We start from the raw sequence: 20,946 nt of genomic DNA on the forward strand, positions 1-20,946 counted from the left end.
CGATTCCCAGTCAGGGCACATGCCTGGGTTGCAGGCCAGTTCCCAGCAGGGGATGCATGAGAGGCAACCATACATTGATATTTCTCTCCCTCTCTCCTTCCCTTTCCCTCTAAAGATAAATAAAATCTTAAAAACAAAGAACATACATTTCCTTTCCAAATAAAAACAAAAGCTAAAACAAGTGAAAAACAACAACTTCATTATTTTTTTAAAGATTTTATTTATTTTTTAGAGAGAGGGGAGAGGGAGAAACAGGTAGAGAAACACTGATGTTGGAGAGAAACATCGATCAGTTGCCTCTCGCACACCCTGACTGAGACCTGGCCCACAACCCAGGCATGTGCCCTGACTGGGAATCAAACTGGCCTTTTGGTTCACAGGCCGGCACTCAATCCACTCAACCACACCAGCCAGGGCCAAAAAGAACAACTTCATAAACCTCAGGGCAAAGAAATGAAACTGAAAATCTCTTACGAGTAATTTGACCCCTCCTACACTCTCCTCACGAGATGCTCATTCTCGCCCCGAAAGACACAGGACCCAAAAACCCTGAATCTCAAACACCCTTAGAGGACACACACCCTTCCAGGTGCTATCCTTCCTTATCTCAAGCAAATTTTTCAAAAGCAGTAGCAGAAAGAACAGGAAAGGGACAGGGAGGAAGGAGAAGGGATTGGGGGGAAGAACACAAAAGGAAAGACTCCCCTCCTCTTCCCCGTCTAACACTAGCGCCTCTCATATTCTTGAACTTGCTACAGCACCTGTGAAAAATAACTGATTTCACTTACACTGGAACCCAAATTCTCAGGGCAACGGAAACCATGTACCTTCATATACTTGAGTGCCACATTCACAGGAATGCAACACGAGGAGGTACTATTTACTCATGAGGCAAACGGTACCAGTATTAGAAACGTTGCATTCTTACTCCTGAAATCTGTTCTTTGAATATGACACAAAGGGAAACAGGTCAGAAGTCAGCATCTTACTTGGGCTTGTCATTCCCAAAGTAAGTTCACGTGCCCTGATGCACCGCGTTCTCCCCTGCCTTCATTTTGTCCACATCATGATGACTGGTGTCCCAAGTGGGAGAGAAAATTAAGCTAATAGCCAACAGCAAGTGATATTTGTATGCGAGGCAGACGCGTCTTTTTTTCACACTGAAGAACAGTATATAGTACAAAAGTAGGGCTCTTTATTCAGACAATAGAATAAGGCACTGCAGAGTGGGAGGACTATGATGTCTCCATGGCAACAGAAAGTCTCATAAAGTTCTGGCTTCTCTTGGCAGACTCTTCCTGGCTCAGGAGGAACACATTTTAACGTGATGAGAACCAAACCAGGCAGCCTGGCTGCAGGGCGGAAGGATGGCTGGGTGTCCGGCCTCCGGTCAGTCCTTCTGGAAGTGCCTGGTGAGCGCATCTATCAGCTCCTGCTTCCTCACGCCACCCTTCAGCCCGCACGCCTGGCAGGCTTCCTTCAACATGGGCACCGTGAGCTTACCCAGCGTGCCCCTGCTGACATGGACCTTCAGTTCCTCTTTGGACAAATCCAACTTGGGTCTTTTGCTTCCAGAACCTCCATCATCTGGGGGGGAGAGGTCAGGAGCGAGTGACTGGAAATGCTACCAGTGAACGGCATCCTGGCTACACTGCATAGGGCCCCCAAAAGATCTGGCCCGCAGTCAGCCATTTTCCATAAAGCTGTGATACCCACTTAGAACATCAGGCAAAGACAGGTATCTTGATAAAGCAGCTTCATTTAGGCATAAAATCAAAACTAGATCAACCTAGAAGGGAGTTAAGAGTAGTCTGAGTCCTATTAGTTTACCTGAAACTGTTGCTTACTCTGTATCAGCAAGGCATTCATTCCTTCCCTCCTGCCTTCCTAAAGCATTTACAGAGCACCAGGTAAGCACAAAGGCACCATGCTAGGGGATAAGAATGTGCAGGCTGAGTGAGATAAAAAGTACATCATGTCCTGGCCAGGTAGCTCAGTCGGCGAGAGCATCACCCTAATATACCAAGGTTTTGAGTTCAATCCCTGGTCATGACACATATAAAAATCAACCAATGAATGCATAAATAAGTGGAACAACAAATTGGTGTCTCTCTCTTGCTCTCATCCTTCCCCTCTATCTCTCTCTAAAATCAGTAACAATAAAAAGTTTTAAAAGGTGAAAAAAAAGTACATCGCTAGAGCACACACAAGTATGACAAGCAAAATGTCACACAGGACACTAAAGTCACTTCACATGCAACACGGGCAAAGCACCACGGCCACGCCTACCCTTGCACAGCCCCACTGCCCTCACTGGTCTTTTAGGCAAGGCCCAAATTTGGCTTTACTCGACCAAAGATAACCGGAAGGATTACAACCTAAGAACTATTCCCAAACAGTGAGGAACTCACAGGGGGCTGTCCAGAAAACTGTGAGTCATGCATGGTATAGTTCTTTGGAGCCAGTGGTAAGAAAAATGACAGTCCTGGCTGGTGTGGCTCAGTGGATTGAGCACAGGCCTGCGAACTGCAAGGTCACCAGCTCAATCTCCAGTCAGGGCACATGCCTGGGTCACAGGCCAGGCCCCTGGTGGGACAACTGATGCAGGAAACAACCCATCAGTATTTCTTCCTCACATGGATGTTTTCTTTTCCTCTCTCTCTCCCTCCCTTCCCCTCTCTCTAAAAATAAAAAGCAAAATAAAAATCTTTAGGAAAAAGGACAGTCCAATAGAAAAAAAGGACAATCCAATAGAAAAAAAAGTTCAAAGGCCAAAAACTAGAAGTTCATAGAAAAAAAGAAATTCAAGAAAACAATATTTCACTCATAACTGGAGAATTACAAACCAAAACAGAATATAATTTTCCTTTTAATATTTTTGTGAAAATTTAAAAAAAAATAGTAAATGAAGTACAGGATTGGTGAGAGTGCAGAGAAAAGCGCCCACCCCTTCTCAGATAGGATATAAATTGTATCACTTTTCCAGAGGCAAACTGGCAATTCTTGTCAGAACTTTACACCCTGACCCAGCAATTCCCACGCAAAGAATTTCTCCTATGGGTCTGGCCCCACCAGGACAGGACGGCGGTCCACGTAGGTGAACACACTAGCACAAACAAGGCAGACATATCACTGTGGATACAAATCACTCTCTAACACATACAGGTGAGTAATGAAATGGCCTACAAACATGAGTACTACTCCATTTATGCTGAACTATGTGTCTGTATAGTTAAATATGTAGGCTTGTGCAGAAATTTCAGAAAGGGCATTATCCTCTGCGATAAGACCATGAAGACAAATTTTCGAAAGAGCCTACGGGTGTCCACACCCAGCGCTCACCTGGTTTTTGCCTGGGAACTTTTCCCTCAGGATTGTAATCCGGGGGGTAGACAAGCTCCTTAAACTCATCCACGAGAGAACCCAGTCTTTTATCCATTTCTTTAACCTTAGGCACTAGAAAATCAAAACATGGGCAAAGTGGCCCGGTGAGTCATAATCCCTGGCTTCAGGGAAGCACCTAACAAGTTGGGGGCGGTTGGGGGAGGTTGGGGGCAGAGGGGTCCATGAGGAGACGGCTGACCTGGCCCTGAGAACGTTCAACAAAGTTCTTCTGACATTTACCAAGTTCCTTCTACCAACTGCATTAATGAGCACATATTACAGCCAGGCACCCTTCTAAATGCTTTGTTAACCTAAGGAGGAGAACAGGTTAAATGATTTGCCTGAGGTCAAACGGCTGGGAAGTGGAGGAGTGGAAACTGGGTTGGATTCTGGGGATTCAAACGAGTCTGTGCCCTCGTGAGGCTTACAGCTGAGTCAGGGGAAGGAGGTGGTCAAAACATGGACGCACTACAGCAGGGCAATGCCACGGATGAGGGACTGTACAGCACGCGGGGGACGTTGGGGTGGGCTGGGGTGGGGGTCAGAAAGACTTTCGGGAAAGCTGATTGTTCTTCCTCAGGCAGATACTATTCCAAGCAGGATAAGGAACAGGGGTGAGAAACGGCAGGTAACATAACAGCTTGAAAACGGTGTGAGGAGGGTAGATCAGCAAGGAGGCTGGAAAGGCAAGCATCGCGAGGTCACAGAAACCTGGAAGGCTGCCCGGGTTTTGGTTTTGTTTTTTAAACTTTTACCATCATGTAGCCATGGGCAGCCCAGCTCAGAGGCAGGCCTCAGAAGCCTGGCGCTCCCTCCTCCTCCTCTCACCGCAGGACTGGCTGAATCTGCTCCCAGGCAGGCTACGCTAGTCTAGAAAATCTCTCAGACAGAAAGGGGCTGGACAACGAGGTTAAGTCTTGAGAGGGTGCTAGGAAACGCATCCACAGGACTGACTGTCCAGGGTGAGATCAGTAAGAACAGTCCCACGACAGGAGCTTCCCAGCTTGGTCATGGCCTTCTTACATGTCACATCTACTGCTTGCTCAGGCTCCGTCAAATCCAAAGCCAAGGCCTCCAGGTTCCTGAAGTGCTGCTGCAGCACTGGGTTCTCAAAGCTGTCACTCCTGTTGAAACGATACTAATGGTTAACGCAAATAAATTTTAAAATAAAAACATAAACATTTAAAAAGTGATAAAATTAAATAAACCCAACTCAGCCCAGGTCCAGGGTCAGCTGAGAAAAACACCCCAAATAAAAAGAGCTGGGAATCCTATATTTTGAATCAACCTCTCTTTCTCCAATTTTTCAATTGATTGTCTGGTGCTAGAGATCCAAAAGCAAATTTAAAAGCAAACAAGAGCTGCCCTCCTGTTTGTCACTGGAAGCTCTGGGCAGAGATAGAAACGGAGGAGGCGGGGCTATGTAAGTAGAGAAAAGACAAAGGAGAGAGGATGGAAGATGAGGAGGTAACAGACCCAAGGACTCTTTCTTCTCCCATTCAGTTGCAGCACAGGAGTAAAAAGAGAAAGAATCTAGAGTCAGAAAGATCTAGCTCTTTCCATCTGGATGAGTCTGCACAAGCTGCCTTGCTCTACTAAGGTTCAGTTTCTTCATCTGTAAAACGGGCATGAAGCCTACCTTTCAGGTTCTTATGAAGAGTAAGTGAGATGATGTTAGAATTGTATCTAGCACAGTGCCTGGCACAGGACAGAATCTTAATAATGCTTCCACTTCCCAATAAAGGACAGTGTTTGGAGGGGAAGGTATTTGCCCAGAGGTCAGCAGAGATAGGGAAATAGTCTAAAGACAAAGGAGAAATGTGAAAAAAAAAAGTCTGGTGTCTGTCACATTGTGCAGGCTCTGCAAGATGGTCTATGTGTCCGTGAAAGGGAATGACTTGAAATATATTATCATCCTTTTAATCCTGTGACAATTTACATTGGATTTACTTACTTTTACTCATTGTGTGAATAAATTAAGGAAAAGGCCAACTAAGAATCCTCTCCTCGCTGCTGCTTTTTTGAACTTGCTCACTCACCTGGCTTTCCAAGTGCAACAACAGGTCAACCAGCTGTAAGCACTTAGCACAATTCCTGTCTTCAGTACAGGCTGGGGCAAAGGTAAGTTTACAGTTGTTTGTATGGAAAATAATACAATAATAAACTCTGTGTTTGCACAGTACTCACAACTATAAATCTACTTTGCCCCATCCGCATAATAAGAACTTCCAGTCTCTGGATTGCCTTTAAAAAATAATAATCTATCAGTTAACTGAAAAGAGTAAAATCTCATTCTCTTGGTCTATGCTTAACTCGAATTCCCAACAAGAGTTCCAACTCAGGAGGCAGGTCCAGAAGGAAGCCTGTGACTGACCCCTACTCACCTGTACTTGAAGCGGAGCTTCTGAACAATAGCCTTCATCTTGTCTACCTGCTCTGATTTTGCCACAACTTTTTCAGTGAAGGGCAGCTTCCGCTTATCATCAGCATAGGGCAGGAAGATAAGATGGAACCCTGAAGAAGGGGGATAAGATTTCTGAGATCTGACTTAACAAAGGCTTTTAGTGATTGAGTTGTCCTTTGTTCCTCAGCTCCAAATTCACCCTTCTATGTCCTGTGAGGCTGCATCCACCTCGGAGACTCCCTCCGCCAGAGAGCGATCCCAAGGCAGGGGCTCCTCTTCATATACTTCCTGTTCCTGTCACTGGGGCTCCAGCCCCGGCTCTTCACCTGGCGGCAGCAGCTGGTTCCACCTCCAGCTTTTTTGATACACCAGGGCCAGTGGGACAGTGCTACTCCCTGAAAGACCAAGTCCCACCTCCATCACACACCGGAGGCCCTCTCCTGAGCCCCCTTTTATCCCTCACCCTCCACCACACGCCGAAAGGGAAGACATGAGGACACTCAGGCTGAACTCCTTCCAGTCATGGGCTGGTTCTAACGACTGAAAAATACGAAGCCTGGAACCAGCTGCTGCCACCACCCTTGCAGGCAATGCTGACAGCACGAAGCCAGGGGAGGAGCCAGGCCCCTCGCTCTCCTCTGCCCTGCAGTCTCCCCCAGCACCTGCTCCTCACAGAGCCAGCTCGCAGCAGAGAACCTGGGTCTGGAGAGTCTCAGCCTCAGAGCACTGAAGGGTGAATTTGGAGCTTAGCACTAATAGCTTAAAAACTGATATATAAAGCTATTCCTGAGCATTGTGATGACCAGGCTTAAAAATACAATATGTTTAAAGAGTTACTTCATAAAGTTAATATTTACTAGCATGGTTAAAGAAAAAGGAAGACCACTATTCATAGGGTACTCTGTGCTAGGCACTTGTATATTTATTAGTGTATTTCAAATGTGAGACCACCTTGAGAGAAAGGTGTTCCAGAATTCTCATCTTTGCAGATAAGGAGTATAAATAGAAAGGTTAAATTATTTGCCCAAACTGGCCAGCTAACAAGTTGCAGAGATGGCCCTAAAACAAAAGAAAGCTTTCAGATACACAGCATAAGGTGAAGTCTAACTTCAAAACCCATGTCCTTCCACTATAGCTCACTGCCTTGGTGTATACAGGAGATAAACTGAACGTTACGCATGACAAAGGTGCCAAACAATGGCCTTTAGTAAGGACAGGCATCGGCAGTGAGACCCCATGAACTCGTGTCGGTAACCTGCAAACAGTCCGCTGAGCAGCCAACCCCCAGCCGCAGAGCTGCCTCGTGCGCTTGTGTGTGATGCGCCCCGTGCACTGGACCCGCCTGTGACACCTTCACAACGCACTGCCCAGGCCCCATTCCTGGGGACTCTGGTACTGCAGGTCTGAGTTGGAATCCCATGAGTGATTCCAAAGCGAACACTGAAAACACCTCCTTCACATACCTGGGGGAGTCACCTGAATTTGCTGGTCATCCAGCTCCTCTTCCTGTGGCATCAAGGCCACAAAATAAGGGGGGATATTCTGGCGAGGGGTGTATCTGCACACTGCTATGACCTCCTTCTCCAGACACTTGGTGAGGAGAGCATTGAAGAGGGTTGAGCTCCCTGGAAAACAAACATCCGAGCAGTACACATCCCAAACTGTCTCCTCCTTTCTCCCCTTTTAGCCCACAATATAAGCCTACAATTTTCCTTCCATTTTTTAAAAGGGTTTATGATACTTCAGTCAAAAGGGGTGATGACCCAGAGCTTAGGGGAAAATGGGGGCAGCAGAAGTGTGGAAAGGAGTGAGAGACTGGATGTCTCAAATACTCAATTTAGGAGTGTGAATTATTAATGGCAGTTCACTTTTACGATCTTTGAGCTAATAACATAAGCCTCAGTTACTAGTGAAAACCAGTCAGGTCAGATCAGGGAGGTTCATTAGCTACACAGCACAATGCAGGTCTGAACCGCAAAAACACTCCATGGCTGAGTTCACATCATCTTTCATCGCCAACACTGGGGAAAGTTTTTTGTTTTGTTTTCAAACTATCTGATGCCTCAAATTCAGAATTCCGTAGAAGTAAGTTTTTAGAGTACTGATTTCCATACCCCTCCTGGACACTCACAGTGCACGCCAGGGTATTACAGGTCCTACAGAAACCTCTTCCACTTAGTTCAGCCCCACCTTTCCGAACTTTATTCGAGCAGGAAACACTTTCAAAATGCCCCAGTAGCACACCCGACAGTTTCCAAGCAGCACCTATTCAGCAGGTCGCCTACCGCGCTGCTACTCACTCATTTCGCTTGCTCTGTGCCACTCACCGTTCACCAGGGACTCCTCGGGGTACACGAACAGGGCAGGCCTCACGTAATGGTGCTTCTTCAGCATTAACAGGGGCTTGAAACCAATGAGAACCAAACCGGGTTCATCAAACCGTTTTAGCTGTTCCGTCTCCTCTTTCTCCAGGACGATCTGACGACTCGCATAGATCTAAAGGCGGGAACAAGGAGGGGCCACATAGACCGCTGGAGATGCGAAATGGCTGCCATGTGACACCAGCAAGTCACAACCTGCTTCCTTCTAAGGAGCAGGAGTACGGCTCGCCAGGGCCATCGTCCCCCTCCCACCAGAAATTAGCATTTACTGAGTGCCCAGCAGACCCTTCACACCTATCATCCCCTGTATCTTCTGGAACAGTAGTTGGTGGGAGATGTTAAAAACTGTTTTAAGATAAGCGAACTGAGGCTCAGGGATTGGTCACTTGTTCCAGGTTATACAACTGAATTGGGTGTTAAACCCAGATCTGTCTGGTTCCAAAGGCCGTGCTCTTCAAGTATTTGTGCCTTCCCTCATCTACATGTATGGAATGCTCACCCTGACACCCAAAGAATGCTCAGACCACACCTATTTAAAAAAGAAAGAAAGAAAACCCACACCTGCTTATTGAGAGGACCTGGGCCAGGGAGTGTGCTGGGTCTGGGTCAGTGTGGCAGGCAGACGTACACACACCAAAGGCACTATGTTCGAACTCCAATGTTTGCCTTTTGATCCCAGATACACGATTAGTGACAGTGTAAAACTGGGGTTTTATGAAAAACAGAACCCTCCATTTTTTTTTAAGGGACACTGAATCAAGACAGAAACTCAGTGCCCTGGCTGATGTGGCGCAGTGGATTGAGCACCGGCCTGCAAACCGAAAGGTCACCAGTTCAATTACCGGTGAGGACACATGCCTGGGTTGTGGGCCAGGTCTCTAGTTGGGGGCGTGCCAGGGGCAACCGATCAATGTACACATTGATGTTTCTCTCCCTCTCTTTGTCCGTCCCTTCCCCTCTCTCTAAAAGTAAACAAATAAAATCCTAGAAAAAATAAAGAAACTCTGTGTCTAGAAAAGCTTCCTATTGTAAACAAATATGGAAAACTAACTACTTCCAAAATGGAAAAGGAAATTTCTCCTTTCCTCTCTTTCAGAAAGCAGGGCAGAACACTGTGGCTTGAAATGTGTGCTCCAAAAAACATCTCACACACTTCGATTTTCTCCCACACTTTGCATAATCAAAAAGGAAGAATGATTCATTTTATTTTAATTTCGGATATCAAACCCTTCCACAGATTGAACAAAGGTGAGAGGATAAGGAAAGATAACATTCTACATTCAAAGTTGATCTTTCAGATTAAGAAAGGCATATGTGTATTATTTCAAAGCACAAGAAAAATCCAATTAGTTTGGCCAAAAAAGAAAATTCCCTCCCTAAAAAAAAAAAATTGCACTTGACACCTAATACACTTTCCCTAGCTCCTCATCTCCCTGGTTAACTGTAAGCACTTTCTGCTGTTGTACCTGAGCAAGAAATGAGACTGTAAGACATGGAGCAGCCTGTGCTGAGTGATCCGGGGCTGAAGTTTCACTGACATAGCTTTCAAACACTGGCTCTATCCACCTTTCCAGCTCTCAAGGTACCACTGATCTAGATGCCATAGTTCCAAAGTTTGTTATTAACAGCTTGGTTAGAAAGATGAGCACATGAAAGTTACCTGGGTAGGCTGATAAATGTCTCCCCTCCCTGTTAACCCTTCAATGGAACAAAATTCAGTAAGCAGGCAGGCTTACCCGAGACCTCTTGGTGTCGCTTGGCAGAAGCAAACTGCCTGTATTTACATTAAATGTCCGTGTCTTGGTTTTCACCGGTTCATTTGTCTCCCGATAAAGCCTGATTGGAGGAGGTTTAACAGCCTTCTGGACTGTATTATAAATGCCAACAGAGAGCGCTATATCTTTGTTAAGCTTAAATTTCAACCTGGAGGACAGAAAAATAAAAAAGCATAGACTGAGAGATTATACTTTCCTACCTAAAATTCTCCTGTGGCAACCAAGCCTTAATTTACTTCAATCTCTCTTATAACCCCAAACAAGCTTTTAGAGTATACATTTAATTCATTTTAATAATATAATGGAGTTTGCTGTAATACTATCTCAGGGTCTACTCCACAAAAATTAGCTCTAGGATGTATTAACTATGTAAGATAATAGTAAGGAAAATACTGTAATACAAATAATGATTTTTAAAATTGAGCCCAACACTATTCCAATCCCTTTACAGCTATTCACTCACTTAATCATCATAACCATGTAAGTGCTGTGTTGATTATCTGTTGTTCCTGCCTGTCTAGAATCCCTTCTCCCTTCTTTCAACAACAAAACCCCAATTTTTCTGTGGGAACCACCCTTCCACCACTGCAGTTTTGGGGGAGTGCTAATCAAAGTGCTGTGCTCTTCCCTGGCCAAGAGGTGGGCATATCTGATCCAGGCTCAAGCCATTGGACCTATTCTCTTTGGAGTCTGGGTCATGTTCAGAGGGATGCTTTCTGACAGGGGCACCCTAAAGACACTGTCATTCATTCTTGCTGTCTAGATTCTGGGACCCACTCTATCTATTCCTAGACTATCCACCCTGTTCAGAATTTTGCTTGATTACACTGAAATTGGTCAAGAGTCAGTTTCTATTGGAAGACAGAGTCCTGCCTAGAAATGGTGGCTCCTGGAACAAGCACCTAATATGTCTCCAGATCAGTCTGACATCGCTCAATGTGGCCCCCAGGTGAGTACTAGTAACAGATGATATTACTAACAATGCCAACCGTTTGGTGGCTTCCTATTTTAAATTGTTCTGGCTGACTCAGTTAAACTCAGTTGTCTAAAGGCTGCTGAAGGACAGCTGAGAATAAATGTCACCAATTAAAAACTACATAATCTTCAAAAGTAACTTTAAAAAATCGCTGTATCCTGGAGAAAAGCACTGGCCAATGTGGTCCACTATGACTTCAGGCTTCAAGTAACCTTTGAAATAGAACTTTGGGTTCCATTTCTAACCCAAAATAGCAAATCCAATACTCCTCCCACCTAGTCTTAAATGTTCATATTTATAAACTAAGGTAACTTTTGACTTTGAAAATGTCATAAGTCTAAGTTAACCTAAAGTTACAGGAGAGCGTCACAGTTTATAACACCATGGTGTATGTCATAACCTGCCAGGAAAGCTGTGGAAGCCCACAGTGCAAAACAAGTTGCTTAATATGTTAACTTCATTTGAAATGTCTTTAATGTTATTAATGGGTAGGTTTCAACCTACTTGAAAGGGCAGTCATTACAGATTAAATAAGTTAATTAATACATTTACAAAGAACTTAGGGCAGTGCCTGGAACACAATAACCATGCAATAAAGTAAATTTATTATTTGATTATAGCAAGAACAAGTACAATAATGTTCTAGGTCTTCAGCCTAAGGCATGATTAGTTCTCAAACAGCTCCAGTGTATTATTACTCACATCAAGTAGCCTCTAATGAGTCTTCCACAAAATAGTGAGAATCACTACCATTCATAAACAACCACTATGTGCCAAGCACTGTGCCGACCTTATTCCATGTAAGCACCACAGCAGTCCTGTAAGGAGCTACCAGTTTTGTTCCCATTTTACTGAGGCTCAGAGAAGTTACATGCCGTACCTCAGGCCACACAGCATAGGGGCCAGAACTAGAATCCAAGCCATCTGTCTCAATTTTAGGCTCCCTGCCACCCACACCAAAATGTGTAATTTCCACGTTGTCACGGGAATAACATGTCACCATTTCAGGAAGGGAGCAGAGGTAACAGGGTGCTTGTCCGAGGAAAGAGTGACAGTCCCAAAGGGAAAAGGAGGGCAATGACGACACAAGGACCGCAGCAGCGAGCTGGGCCGTGGTGTCCTTACACTAGTGTCACGAGCCTTCTAGCAGAATACCGGTCATCTCTTGAAAAGTGCTCAGAACCCACGAACGGTCACATTCCCCTGTGTTGAGGAAATGGTCTAAAATGAAAACCTGGTGCTCTTTAGAAACGTTGAGGTGTCCCTAGGTCCCTAGCTCTCCAAAAGAAGATAAATCTAACCATCTGGTTCCTATCGGACTCGGGCTTGTAAGAAATCAGAAAACCGCAATTTTGGCAACAATAATAACTACCACTTATGGAGTTTTTGCTCTATACCAGGTACTACTGGTTATCCCCGATTTATAGAGAAGCAAGCAGACAATAAACTAGTGAGTGCAACTGAGGATACTGTTTGCCCCCAGAAAGTGGGGGGCTGTGTTACTTTGAAGAAATACACCAGCTCTTTCCAGGGAAGAGAAGCACATAACTGGTGCTGCCCTGAAATCCAGCGAGTCTCTCAGAGGAGCCCAGTGAAGCAGCGGCACAGTCCAGAGTCAGGCCGCCGGGGGTCAGAGCCGTGCACTGGTGTGGTTTTTCCTGTATTTCCTTTTTGTTGGGGTGGTGCTGATTTTTTTCTAATGTACTGATTTTAGACAGAGAGAAACATCACTGTGTCGTCCCACACATTCATGTATTGAGTGGCTGATTCTTGTACGTGCCCTGACTAGGGACTGAACCTGGAAGCTTGGCCTATCAGGACGACGCTCCAACCAGCTACCTGGCCAGGGCCACGCACTGTTCACGACCAGTTAGGAGACTCGTGGGCCGTTGGCCCAGGCTCAGTGCCCACCTGACAAGCGCACGCTTCTTGGTCTCCTTGGCGCGGACCCTCCTCAGCAGGTCTTCTAGCTTGCTCGACTCCTGGAAGTGGACCTGTAGGTCCTCATCCTCTGCTACACTGATGATATCTCTGTAGAACAAGGATGTGTCAAAGCCCCCATGTTTCTTCAGGTGCATCAAGTCAACAAAGATACCTGGGACGAGGACAGATAAAAGTGAGGGGAAACAATTTTCAGCAATAATTGTTTTTCAGTTAAGCTCAAACGTGCTTCTTAGAGCTCCCAAAGAACTACACTGATTATTAACATATCAGGAATTAGAGAAAATGGCTATGGGAATCAGCTATATAATGACTTCAGATACCGTGTTCAAATAACCACCATTCACGGTAGCATTAAAATCAAGGGCTCTAGGAGAGCCCTTAGGACTACCAACGGCCTGGCCATTTTCACTGGGAATGTTACACAGGTGTCTCCTCCAGCTTCACTTTATTCTTTCATTTTACTCTGAATGGAGAAAAGCAAATGTTTGACATCAACTATAAAGAGGCAATAGCATTGAGTACCAATTTAAAAGAACTGTGAAAATGCCAACCTGTGTCACGGAGATCCCCAGCTTTGGTCCTGGCCCGACTGGCTTTGGCACTGTCCTTGCCATGGGGGTCATCTTCATTGGTGAAGAGCATGATTCTCTTATGGCTCATCTTGACCTGGACATCGCTGAAGAGGTTGGCACAGACCCACAGCACTTCGCTTAGTGAGTAGTCACATCCGTAGCCAATCTGGTCTTGGAAATGTTTCTGCCCCTGCTGCCCCTTAAACTGCGCAAGCTCCAACACTCGTTTAGCACCTGGTCAGAGACAGGGAGTCAGATGGGCAGAGAAGTCAGAGCAGTGGCAGTGGACGCCGTCACAAGGGCAACGGAAGAGTCTAAGGTCCCATCCTCACCCCAGAGCTGTTCAAGCCCTACAGCGAAAGTCCACCTCCCGGTAAGAACCCCCTAGAGCAGGAAGCATACTCTGAGTCAAGGTGTCTTCTGCTCCTATCTCATCTCTGTTCAGAGCCATAACCTTCTCATTTAAAGGAAAAGATAATCTTAGCCCTGACCAGCATGGTTCAGTAGCGCAATATCCTGCAAAGTGAAAGGTTCGATTCCCAGTCAGGGCACATGCCTGGGCTGCAGGCCAGGTCCCCTGGCTGGGGTGTGCGAGAGGCAACTGATCAATGTTTCTCTCACATATTGATGTTTCCCTCCCTCACTTTCTCTCTCCCAACCCCCTCTCTAAAAATAAATTAATTAATTAAAAAAAAATCAAAACAGCCCTAGCTGGTATACCTCAGTGGATTGAGCACAGGCCTGCGAACCAAAGGTTTGTGGTTCGATCCCCAATCGGGGCACATGCCTGGGTTGCAGGCCAGCTCCCAGCAGGGGATGCACGAGAGGCAACCACACATTGATATTTCTCTCTCTCTTTCCTTCCCTTCCCCTCTAAAGATAAATAAATAAAATCTTTCTTTAAAAAGTTACTCTTAGAATGCTACCGACCTGGATTATCCAACTCCTGTAAGACATAAATATTTTTGAAATTCACTGAGTTTCTGTCCTTCTTGGTGCCATAGAACACCACCGCCAAGAGATCTCGATCACTGCTTATGATTTTATTGGTGTACACACTCTGGATACACTGGAAAAATAAGAACAAGAATTCAGTTAATGTCTAACTACTTACCACTAAACAAACTCTCTAAGTGCCTGGCACATAACAGTGCCTGATATATACTTGCTGAATGTGCACTTGGCGTTAGAATAAGCTATGACCTCTGCCTTCAGGATATTCATAAATCAGTGAGAGTGATGGGCATATATATTACACTGAATTAAGAAACTGTAAACTTAACTGAAAACATAATGAAGGAGAACTTCCCCAATCTGGTGAAGGAAATAGACTTCCAGAGAGTCCAGGAAGCTCAGAGAGTCCCAAAGAACTTGGACTCCAGGAAGCACACACTAAGGCACATCGTAATTACATTACCCAAGATTAAAGATAAGAAGAGAATCTTAAAAGCAGCAAGAGAAAAGGAGACAGTTAAAAGGAGTAAAAAGGCGTTCCCATAAGACTATCAGCTGATTTCTAAAAAATAAAAAACTTACAGGCAAGAAGTATTCTAAGTCATGAAAGCCAAGGACCTACATCCAAGATTACTCTATCCAGCAAAGCTATCAGTTAGAATGGAAAGGCGGAAAAAGTGCTTCCCAGATAAGGTCAAGTTAAAGAAATTCATCACCAGCAAGGCCTTATATGAAATGTTAAAGAGACTTATCTAAGAAAAAGAAGATGATCGAAAATACGAACAGTAAAATGACAAACTCCTAACTATCAACAATTGAACCTAAAACAAAAACAAACTAAGCAAACAACTAGAAGGGGAAGAGAAACATAGAAATGGAGATCACGTGGAGGGTTACCAGTGGGGAGAATGGGGGAAAAGATACAGGAAATAAGAAACATAAATGATAGGTACAAAATAGGGAGGGGGAGGTTAAGAACATTATAGGAAGTGGAGAAGCCAAAGAACTCATATGTACAAGCCACGGACATGAACTAAGGGGCGGGGGAACGGGAACAGGGAATGTTGGAAGGAGGAGGGAGGAGGGTACAGGACGGAGGGGGATAAAGTAGAGGAAAAAAATGGGACAACTGCAATAGCATAATCAACAAAATTACTTAAAAATATAGAAAATGCAGCGGTAGTTAATAAATTCACAATGTTCTGTAATGACCACCTTTATCTAGTTCCAAAATATTTTCCCCTCCCCAAAAGCAAACCCCATACCCATTAAGCTATAGCTCCCCATATCTCCCTCTCCCTTGCCCCTAGGAACCACCAATCTATAAATTATCAGTTCTCTATTTCATATAAATGTTATCACATGTGACCATTTGGCTTCTTTCACTCAATATAATTTTTAAGGTTCATTCACTGTGTGGCATGTGTCAGCACTTCATTTTTTATGTATGTCTGAGTAGCATTCCAGCTGTAGGTATAAACATTCTGTTTATCCATTCAAAATGTTTGGTAATAAGACAAGAGGTGGTGTTTACACAACACTGTGAATGACTAAATAGCTTTGAATTGTATACTTTAAAATGGTTAATTTTGTCATGTGAATTACACCTCAATTTAAAAAAACTAAACTATTTAATCTCGCAGCAACTTGATGGGCAAGATACTATTCTTCTTTCCATTTAACAGGTAAGAAAACAGACACCAAGAGGTTGAACTACTCTTCTAACATCAGATAGTTTTTTAAAATATTTTATTTATTTTTAGAAAGAGGGGAAAGGAGGAAGAAAGAGAGGGAGAGAAACATCAACATGTGGTTGTCTCTCATGCACTCCATACTGGGGATCTGGCCTACAACCCAGGCATGTGCCCTGACTGGGAATTGAACCAGCAGTCCTCTGCTTCGCAGTCCAGTGCTCAATCCACTGAGCCACGCCAGCCAGGGCATAACATTAGACAGTTTATAAGTGGCAGAATCAGGATATGAGTAGCTGATTTTTTTCTGCTGGGTGTATACCCGGAAGGAGTAAGGCAGATGGTAATTCTATGCTGAACTGAGGAACTGCCGAACCCTTTTTCCGCAGCAGGTGACCCATTTCACGCTCCCACCAGCAATGTATGAAGTTTCCCATTGTTCTACATCCATCTTATTTTCCTTTTTTTTTAAATTATAGCCATCCTAGCAGAAGTGATACCTCATTGTGATTTGATTTGCTTTTCTCTAATGACTAAAGATGTTGAGAATATCCTGTGCTCATTAACCAATTTATATATCTTTAAAGACATGTATATTCAAATCCAGTGCCCATTTTTTAATTGGGTTTCTCTTGTCATTTTGTTGTAACAATCTTCTTCAATCACAGATAGCACCCAACTTCCAACTATCATTCACAGTGGAACTCACTTCCAACAGTCATTGCTGGAACTTCCTTTCTTCTGCTGCACTCCCATCTCCACAGCAGGAGCAGCCCACTTCCACCACCAGGGTGAATGCTGAGGGTGGGAGCAATATATTCCTAGGGTCCAGAGTTCAAAGGCAGAAGAAAATGGGCCTGTCCTCCAACACCGCTACTCTTCTTCAGCTGGAAGTTAAGACAGCCATCCCAGGAGGCTAACCACCATTTATCACTCACAAACAAAATTTTCAGAGTCCGTATTTTTGAAAGTGGCATTAATACTTCATGGTCTTTGTTTGTTTTAAATAAAAAGGTAATCTTACCTGAATGCTTATGTCAAAAGGAGTCCATTCATCTTCATCTTCTGATTTAATAAACATGGCCTTCGAAGCATCAACCAGAAATATCAAACTGTCTCTCCCTGAATATGTATATTCTCCTACATGGGGAAAAAAAAGGAAGAAAACCTCTGCCCTTGCATTCATATCTATGTTTATTACTTTTAATAAAATGGAGAAAAGCCCATTAAATAAAACTGTAACCTAATAAATTATAAGGTGAACACCCTTAAAAACACCACCCACACTAAATCTTGCCAGTCACCCCAGAAGCCCCCTCTGTGTGTCTTCTCCCAATTACAACACACACCCTCCTCCCAAGAGTAACCTCTATCCTGACTTCCTTTATTTTAAATAGTTTTCTCATCCAAGAGAACACTCCTAAACACTTTGTTTTGTTTTTTATCCTCACCCAAGAACATGCTTATTGATTATGGAGAGAGAGGGAGGGAGGGAGAAAAAGGAGAGAAACACTGATGTGAGAGAGAGACATCTATCAGTTGCCTCTCCCACTTGCCCCAACTGGGGATAAAACCCGCAACCTATGCATGTGCCGTGACCGGAAATTGAACCTATGACCTTTTGGTTTATGGGACAATGTTCCAACTGAGACACACCAGCCAAGGCAACACTAGTTTTGATTTTTTTTTAATGTTTTTCAAGTCTTTTAGTCTATAGATAACCCTCTCCATCTTGTCTTTCAAAACAAGTTTATTTGTTGAAGAGCCAGGATATTGTGCCATATGCAGTTTCCCATCTTCTGGATTTGGCTGTGGGCATCCTTTTCGTGTTGATGAACAGAGTCCTTTGTCTTTCCTTCTAAGGACCCAGAAAGACTTCATCGGATTTAGGTTTTGTTTTCTTGGCGTGACTACATCATGAGTGATGTATTCTTCATATTCAGTTGTCTTCCCTTTTTTAAAAATGATTTTTTTAAATGATTTTTTTAAAAGATTTTATTTCTAAGCCCTGGCTGGTGTAGCTCAGTGGATTGAGCGCGGGCCTGGGAACCAAGCAACCACGGTTCGATTCCCAGTCAGGGCACATGCCTGGGTTGCAGGCCAGTTCTCTCCCTCTCTCCTTCCTTTCCCCTCTAAAGATAAATAAATAAAATCTTAAAAAAAAAAAAAAATTTTATTTCTTTACTTTTGGAGAGAGGGGAAGGAAGAGAGAAAGAGAGGGAGAGAAACATTGATGGGGACCTGGCCTACAATCCAGGCATGTGCCCTGACTGGGATTTGAACCAGTGACCTTTTGGTTCACAGGCCAATGCTCAATCCACTAAGCCACACCAGCCAGGACTGGTTGTCTCCCTTTTTGATGCTGCTGCTTAATAAAACAAATTTAATTACCCACCTTTTATTAAAACAATATAGCCATCTGTGTCAAAAGCCTTAAACAAAATTCTACCTTGACCCAGGGAATCCTACGGCTTAAAAATCTTTGTAAGAAAGTAAGATATGGAAAAATCCATACGTGAAATTTTTCACAATGTTATTTTGACACCCTGACCAGTGTGGCTCAGTTGGTTGCATTGTTCGGCAAAGTGAAAGGCTGCCATTCAGATCCGGTCAGGGCACAGGCCTAGGTCAGTCCCCAGGGGTGCAGATGAGGCAACCAAAGGATGTTTTTCTCTCACGTCAATGTTTCTCTCCCTCTTTTTCTCCCTCCTTTCATCCTCTCTAACAATAAATAAATGTAATCTAAAAAATAATAATAATAAAATAAAGTAAGAACTTGACAATAATGTATAAATGGCTCTGGCTGGGTAGCTTGGTCGGTTAAGGTATTATCCTGATACACCAAGGTTGTGGGTTCGACCCCCCTATCAGGGTACATACAAGAATTAATCAATGAATGCATAAATAAGTGGAATAACAATCAATGTTTCTCTCTCTCTCTAAAATCAATTAAAAATTAAAAAATATATCCAACAGGAAGCAGAATGAATTATAATAAATATAAAATGTTATAGAGATTACATTTACATACTTACATGGGTAAAATGTATCTATGATAAATAAGAAAAAAAGGCAGAAAATAAAATTATGTATGTGTTTAAAATTCCTTTTGTTAGAAGACTGGTATAAATTAAAAAAAATTTTTTTTGCAGGTATCATATCTTTTTTAATGTGTTTTTGTTTTCTTCAGGTAAATACCCAGAAGGGGAATTGTAGTTTTAAAAAAAAATTTTTTGGCAAACTCCGTACTGATTAAATTAAAATTTTAAGTGTATATATAATTACCACTATATAAAAGAATCAGATACAAAGAAAAACAAATGTATGTAGTTAGGAAATATGAGGAATGAAATTGTGTTGGGGTGGCAGATTATATAGATTACAGTAAACTTCCTCTATTTCCAATATTTTCTATATGTTTCTCCATTTTAATAAAAACACTTTCAAGTTTTCCACCCAGGACTTAAATTAACCAGTATGTAGAGTACCTCTAGCCCTTATTTCTCTTCCTTGGTCCTATGTGTTACTGTGTTGGCCAAACATATATACTCCCCACATGGAGGTTATGGTGAGGAAATGACACTTGTAACTGTTGCTAATGTCTACACTTTGGTGGCTGTGATTATTGTTAGGTGAAGATATTTTTATATTGAGGTCCTAAAATGAGTAAAACTACTTTTCTGAGTGAGGAAGAGGCTTACCTGTGTCATCTAAGGTGACAAAAAATACCACTGTTCGGGGTCATTTATTGGAACTCCACAGGTAGCAATGTACCAGTGTCCAGCAAAAGTTTAAGGCTAGAAATGTCCCATAGATTAGAGTAGACATGAATAAAAAAAAAACCTACGGTAACTCTGTAAAGTTCAAAGGGAAAACGGTATTTGAGGTATTATCTGGGGAGAGAAGGGTAGTCCCTTAGACAGCCAAGGACAACCCGCAGAGACAGGCAGGGGATGTTTTCCACACACAGTATAGTACAGTTAAAGTCACCGACCACCTGCTTCAAGGCCCTCCTCTTGTTCTTCTTCTTCATCGCCCTCGTTTTTGTAATAAGACTCCCACTCTGACATGTTGGTAACTGCTCGCTAGGAGAAAGAGTTAAGATCAGTAACAAGCAAAGCTGAATCTAAAAACATCCACTCCTTTGAGGCCTGTCCTAAGCGCTCTTGGTGAGTCTGAGCAAGGGCTATGCTGGATCCTGCCACCTCGGGAGCTCGCGGTAATTTGAGACCCAGAGGAAAATGGGCCTGGAGGTCATTCCAGCAGCCCCGCCTTAGCTACCCCTTAAAGATGCTCCATGGTGGGTGGCCCAGGTGGCCCAGGGTGGCCGCTTTGATCGATGTCGAGGTCCATTCCACCTTCGGCACCGTCTGGACTTGAGGGATTCCCGCTCCTGATACTCAGTCCTCTAGCGGACCTATGTGTCCTCATCCCGCCCCCAACTCGTCAGGCGGCCACGCCCAGCGGGGTCTCCAAGGCTGGGTGCGGCCTGTCCCGGGAGGAAGAAAGGGGAACCAAAGGTAGTGTGCCTCTACCCTTGGGCCGCACACTCACGACTGAGGGGGCCCTGCAGCAAGGTTAGGGGGACGCGCCAGACCGAGCAGCGAAGGAGGGTCAGGCCAGCCCGCACTGGCCAGCAACACACACACAACCCAGACGATTTGGGCCTACCTCCCGCGTAGGGGAAAGATCAATTTGGACTGAAACTGGGGTGCCGCGCACGCAGTGGTCCAGTTCTCTCACCCACTCAACGCCCTACGTCACCACGCAAAACGCGCACTTTTCCAGCTTTTCCTGTCAGCTGACACACCCACTCCCCCAACATGCTTTCGGTACAAGGCCCCAATACAAGGCTCTCTGCGAAA

At 44.1% G+C, this 20,946-nt stretch overlaps 1 protein-coding gene across 4 annotated transcripts; it reads right to left on the reverse strand.

The window, feature by feature from the left end:
- Window positions 1-1,173: 1,173 nt before the first annotated feature.
- Window positions 1,174-20,933, reverse strand: XRCC6 (X-ray repair cross complementing 6). Of its 4 annotated transcripts, none has more exons than XM_037160454.2 (13): window positions 20,753-20,933; window positions 20,079-20,166; window positions 17,106-17,221; window positions 14,367-14,505; window positions 13,416-13,670; window positions 12,832-13,015; window positions 9,906-10,092; window positions 8,116-8,284; window positions 7,252-7,413; window positions 5,769-5,898; window positions 4,408-4,508; window positions 3,343-3,456; window positions 1,174-1,587 (listed from the first exon to the last, which is right to left on the reverse strand). In XM_037160454.2, the coding sequence occupies exons 2-13, from the start codon at window positions 20,149-20,151 to the stop codon at window positions 1,391-1,393; spliced, it is 1,827 nt and encodes a 608-aa protein (XP_037016349.2). In that variant the 5' UTR covers window positions 20,152-20,166; window positions 20,753-20,933; the 3' UTR covers window positions 1,174-1,390. The 4 variants fall into 4 exon arrangements, with proteins under 4 accessions (XP_037016349.2, XP_037016348.2, XP_037016347.2 ...); XM_037160453.2 differs by having other exon boundaries at window positions 20,076-20,166; window positions 20,825-20,932; XM_037160452.2 differs by having other exon boundaries at window positions 20,076-20,166; window positions 20,753-20,932.
- Window positions 20,934-20,946: the final 13 nt, after the last annotated feature.

The sequence above is a fragment of the Artibeus jamaicensis genome, unplaced genomic scaffold, assembly GCF_021234435.1.
Source record: "Artibeus jamaicensis isolate MK-2021 breed Jamaican fruit bat unplaced genomic scaffold, CSHL_Jam_final contig_233, whole genome shotgun sequence".
Lineage (NCBI taxonomy): Eukaryota > Metazoa > Chordata > Mammalia > Chiroptera > Phyllostomidae > Artibeus > Artibeus jamaicensis.